The 6,000-nt window shown below is 39.0% G+C and overlaps 1 protein-coding gene across 1 annotated transcript; it reads left to right on the top strand.

Moving 5' to 3' along the window:
* Positions 1–270: 270 nt before the first annotated feature.
* On the top strand, positions 271–603 carry LOTGIDRAFT_97874 (hypothetical protein; the record flags this gene model as incomplete). The annotated part of the gene is made up of 1 exon (XM_009046208.1): positions 271–603. A coding segment is annotated over one exon (333 nt), but the record flags the coding sequence as incomplete, so codon positions are not given.
* Positions 604–6,000: the final 5,397 nt, after the last annotated feature.

Below are 6,000 nucleotides of genomic sequence, written 5' to 3'. Positions count from 1 at the left end.
TTGCCATACAGTTTAACTCTTTTGGACCACGTCAGACGACAGCATGCGAATGCACATTCTTTTGTGGCCGGATTACCACCAAAGGCACCGATAACTCCGCTACCACTTGCACCATTACCAAATCAAGAACGACAACTCCCGATAAGAACACCCTGTGAACCTATCAACACAACTCCTACGTCAAGTGTAGCAGAAAAAGTTGCTCGAGTGGACACGATTGCGAATCTAGTACGACCGTTAAACGACCCTTACTCTTCACAATACGGTTACGGACGGAAGGTGTTTCCATGCTCGCAATGTAGATACACTACGGACAGACGCAACAATCTCAAACGTCACATGTTAACGATGCATCAAGCGAGTTCGAAACTTTTAGAATGTTGTGGGATCTTGTTCACCACGAAGGCGTCGTTAAGAGAACACGCGATGATCTTCCATTACCATGGATACACGTGTTTTTACTGTGGTCGAAGATTCTGTCGAAAGGCGTTATTGAAGCGCCATCTATCGGTTCACAACGGACAAAAAGATTTCGTTTGCACTGTCTGTGATTACGCTACAAGTCATAAAAGTAATTTAGAAAGACATAGAAAGGTTCATTCTCGCCAGGATGACGGCGAGGAATCACATTCTTCTCCCATATACGAGGAGAACAAAGCATGTGACGCCAATATGGCGGATAGCAGTGATGAATTGTCCATATGTTCAGACGATGAAGAAATTAATGTGCACATTGATTAGGCTTGTGTTTTATGTCATCAATATCTGTGTTACTAAGTGCAAAACGTCACAGAGGGTGATTTTCAATATGAAGAAAAATGAATAACTAAGATATTCACATATTTGGAAATATGAACTTAACTTTTATGGACCCATCTAATTCCCGGTGTCCCTATGTCCGTACCCTCTCTTCGCCAGGGACCCATCCCATCGGTTAGAGAATACATGCGAGCCGAACCTTTGAGACTCCCCTCTTGAAGAGTGCACCTCTGCTGTGCTATTGTCAGCTCCTCGGTTTTTGTCAGCTCTTCGACACTCCTGAATTGTGATTTTGATGGACATATATCGGGTTCTCTTTGTGATTTGAGCTTTTTTGTGTCTCAAAAAGCCAAAATGAAGCTTAAATGTAAAGCTTAATTCGCCATAATTTGAAATTATATCTTCATTCTTGCCAATGAATATTTATTTATTCCTAATGTCAAATTTAATATATGAATGTATATGTGAGAAAAATTGTAAATTTTGTTATTGAAGACGAGAATTTTCTATTTTATTATGCTAAGCTCATCCCATACTAACACGTTATTTCTTAGATAGTTTCATAACGTCACGTTTGTTTCTTAAATAGTTTCATAACGTCACGCTATTCTTGAATAGTTTCATAACGTCACACAATTTATGAAATGGATTTATAACGTCACGCTATTCTAAAATAGTTCCATAATGTCAAGCCTTTTTTGAATTTGCAACAGTATAGCGACATGTGTGAAACGACGTGCTATACTATCTCAACCATTGTGTCGAAATCACCAAACTATTTCTTGCTTCAAATAAAGACAAAATGTATTCCCGTGTAAAATATTGTTAAATTTATCTTTGTTATTTTCGTTGTCTTGTTGTCTGTATTTTGTCCTGAAAATGAAAAATTATGAAATATTAAACGTCGACTTGTGATTTTCACTTTCCATGTCAACTGCGCGCTCCAAACCTGACTCTACGATGTCGCCCTCACAAACTACAGTAGGCCAAACACATGCGAATTGTCCGACATCCGTTAGTGGCCAGCAGGTTCCTATGTTTCTTATACCAGGATGACCTAGTGCCAATCAGGTCCCATCGTTAGTTGGGTTTTGGTATTTTATTACGTACTAATTCCACGGCAGTACATGGCGCCAACATTGCATACCCTTGCTTCAGGATCATTTCTATTGGATGGATCTTGTCCAAACCTCTTGATCAGAGAGACTAGAAAATAATGAATGGAGCATTTCTGAGTGTAGTGTAGCGTCGATTGTCGAGATATTTTTTTGTATTTACAATATATGCGACGGTTTCGAATGCACAGAATTTCAGTATTTGAGGTACGATTTGGTTTTAAAAATATTGCAGACAGTTACGAATGCACTGGCTGTTTCAAGGTACTTTAGCGACATTTGAACCAGCTTTTAGTTAAAAGGATGCGAGATATTTTTTGGATTTACAATATTCAAAGATGCAGTTTTTGTGGTTACGATATTTTGGACAGTTGCACTGCATTATCTGAGGTATTTTCAGACTTCTGACAGCTTCGACTTCACGAAATTGCAATATTCGAGACATTTTTCGTGTTTACGATATTTGAGACTGTTTCGAATGTGATATCCATTTGTTTCGTTCATGTAAAAAGACACCGAATCTTAACTCTAACAAAACAAGAGGTATTAAGGCGACGTTTAATGTTTGTTTTCATTTAATTAGCGGACAAGAGTGGAGTGTTTAGGACTTGTCAAACACACTGATTAGACTGTTTAGGCCGATAAATACCCCGGGATTATTTGATACCTTGATTGAGTGTCCAAATAAACATTCAGCTTGCCTACTGTCTTTGACGACCCGTCATACTAACTAGACCGCGCCAGTTGTAACTCACTGGACGATTCTGACTGTCTGGGGGTTGGGCGTAGTATTGAAGCTTTCCTACTGTCTATGACGACCCGTCATACTAACTAGACCATGTCAGTTGAAACTCACTGGGCGATTCTGACTATCAGGAGGCTGGGTGTTGTATTGAAGCTTCCCTACTGTCTTTGACGACCCGTCATACTAACTAGACCGCGCCAGTTGTAACTCACTGGACGATTCTGACTGTCTGGAGTTTGGGCGTAGTATTGAAGCTTTCCTACTGTCTATGACGACCCGTTATACTAACTAGACTATGTCAGTTGAAACTCACTGGACGATTCTGACTATCAGGAGGCTGGGTGTTGTATTGAAGCTTTCCTACTATCTTTGACGACTCGTCAGACTTACTAGACCGTTCCAGTTGAAACTTACTGGACGATTCTGACTATCAGGAGGTTGGGCGTAGTGTTGAAGCTTCCCTACTGTCTTTCACGACCCGTTATATGCATGGCATGACATGGCATGGCGCTCCCGAGGAACTGTCGCATATTGAATCGCAACTTAGATTCCGATTAAGGGGAAATAACTCTATTTTATGTAAATGTAGATGTAGTCCGTGTTATTTTTTAGAAATCCTCTTTCTCCCTCCCTTTTCGAGTTTTTGTATGCTTATCTTTGGCTAATTTCTGGTATGGATTTGGAATTTGATGTCTGAAATTGCATTACAAACTTCCATGGTACAAGAAAGGTAACTTTTTCAGTTAAGGTATCAGACGAAGTTCGTAATAGCTTGATATTAGCTTTCATTTCATTGCAAATATAAAATTTTTATACATCTTTCATTGTTATCTACTAAGGCCCATCGGCTCTAGTTCAGTGGACACAGGAATTTCGTTCATTACTGAACAAGCTTTACGGAAACTGCCGGGATTTGCCGAATAATTTGTTGTGTTTGAGCCTGTTTGAAAGTAGAACAATATTCTAAGGTAGCCTTGGTGCGATTGAAAGGAAATGATAGTACAATTCTTTGTTCATATACGAATAAGCTATATGCCTTGTTGAAGTTCTGTCGTATCAATAAAAAGGACTTTTCGATTAAATCACGTTTCGCATTCTACAGTTTATTTAGTGAACAATGAATGCAAATTCGCAATGCCATGCGGTGTGCAATGAGGGAAATTTAAGATTCTCTGCGAAATTTTGTAAAATGAAACGTCTTGTGTCCCTTGTTTGGATATGAAAACCTTTTGGACTATGATGGAATGAAGAATGGAAACGCCACGCGATTTACAATGAGGAAAATTTCTATTCATGTGTACACACAAGTTGGGGTAGTTGCAGGTGTACCCGATTGTTGAAGTTTTTAATTAAACTGTTCTTGGCAGTGATATTGTCTTTATTGATGAAGAAAATCAATTTTCCTAAACCTTCCTTTGATTATAGAGTCCGGAATCGTAGCGCATTCGTCCGTGTTTATCCGGATATCAAACGCAACGTAGATAAAACCTTACAGATTTTACTGTGGACTCAATGGTTTGGACATAAAACGTGGGGCACTTACATTGGTAATAGGGCGTTCCTAAAATGCCCGGTTTCGAATTGTGAACTCAGACATAACAAGTCGGACCTAAAGTCAGCAGACGTCGTTTTGTTTCACCACAACAACCTAATAAATATTCACGTTCCTTGTTCGATAGTCCGAACTTCCGGTTTATCGACGCAGTGATCAAGTGTGGATTCTACTCAGTCAAGATCCGTACAGCAAGAATTGCCACAACGACGCCAGATTCAACGGCGTTTTTAATTGGACAGCGACGTACAGAAGAGATTCTGATATTTACCTTCCTTATGGAAGAGTTATCGAGCGCGAAACGGAGTATAACGTGGGAGATGTGTCGTCAACAAAAACCGCGGGAATTGCATGGATGGCGGGAAATTGTGTCGATGACAGTACATTCGGGTAGATAGGTATGGATTCTGCATGCGGATTTTGTGTAGATTATATCACGGAAAAGTTTTTTAGACGTCTGATGCATCAGGTGCTGCCGATCGTTTTAGGGGGTGGGGATTATTCTAAACTTGCCCCGCCCCATTCCTATATCGACGTCAGAGACTTGGTTAATTATCCCTTCAGCCCTTACAGATATACATATGAAGTCATTAACTAAAATTGAGCTCTATCAGCTGGTAAAGTAAATGTTAAGACGACTATGCAGATAGCTGATATTGAGCTCTATCAGCTGGTAAAGTAAATGTTAAGACGACTATACAGATAGCTGAAATCGAGCTCTATCAGTCGGTGAAGTAAATTTTTAGACGAATAAACAGATATCTGAAATTGAGCTCTATCAGCTGGTAAAGTTCATCCCCCAAACTTTCTTCGACTATCTCAGTTGATTTCCGTAACGTTCTTCGACTAGCTCCGTTGATTCCCGTAGCTTTCATTGGCTATCTTTAATTTTCGTAAACGTCCTCGGCTATCTACGTTAATCCCCGTAACTGTTTTCCTCTATCTCCGCCAATCTCTGTGACTCTTTTCGGCTACCTCCGTTAATCTCCGTAACTTTTCGGCTATCTCTGTATAACGCTCGTGGACCATGTTGACATTGCCTCGAGGCTGATCTTAAGTCTTGATTATCATATTGATACCTAAAATCGAACAATAGGACTTTATATCAGATCAGATTTGACGTTAAGAAGGATCGGGGATCGATGATTTTCTAGGAAACGTTGGATATGTGCGCATTGTCTTTGTAATTGTAACGGAATTACTGTGGGATAGGTCGTTGTGTTTTTACTAATGAAAAAACATCCGTATAACCTATTTACGTCATTTGAACGATTTTTTGGGGATTATTCGAGTCTTTAGGGCTTTTTTTTTATTATCATTTGGCTTGGACATTTATGAATTTTCACTCAAAAGCGAAAGAATAGGTAAGTACATTTCTGTTTGATTCTTCTTATGTTCTAGAGTTATCTAATCAAACGCTTTTTGAATGATTTTAAATATTAAGTAAGGACTATGCCAACATTTAAGTAATAATTTAGGCAGAGCTCTTATCTTATAACCGCACAAATGAACGCAAAAAGCGTTTTTGAATTAATAGAGTTGAAATTAACTATAAAAAATGTCTGTTGATAAGAAAATTGGAAAGGATAAAAGACATGAACGGTTAGTTAAAGGGATTGTAAAGAGGTTTTCTAAATTTTGTATGTGTATCTGGGACACCGATAGCATCAATTTGTACCATTCCATATTTTGATGGTGAGCTGTGAACACTATTACTGATTATTTAAGCTTAAAACATTTCCGTTTCTGAGACTAAGGTACGATCGGTAAAACATTTGACGCACCTATCCCTTTAAAGACGAAATGATGTTTTCTCCTTTTGGACGGAT

The sequence above is a fragment of the Lottia gigantea genome, assembly GCF_000327385.1.
Source record: "Lottia gigantea unplaced genomic scaffold LOTGIsca_10, whole genome shotgun sequence".
NCBI lineage: Eukaryota > Metazoa > Mollusca > Gastropoda > Lottiidae > Lottia > Lottia gigantea.
The sequence above is the reverse complement of the archived record's forward strand: the minus strand, read 5'-3'. Positions and strand labels throughout refer to the sequence as shown.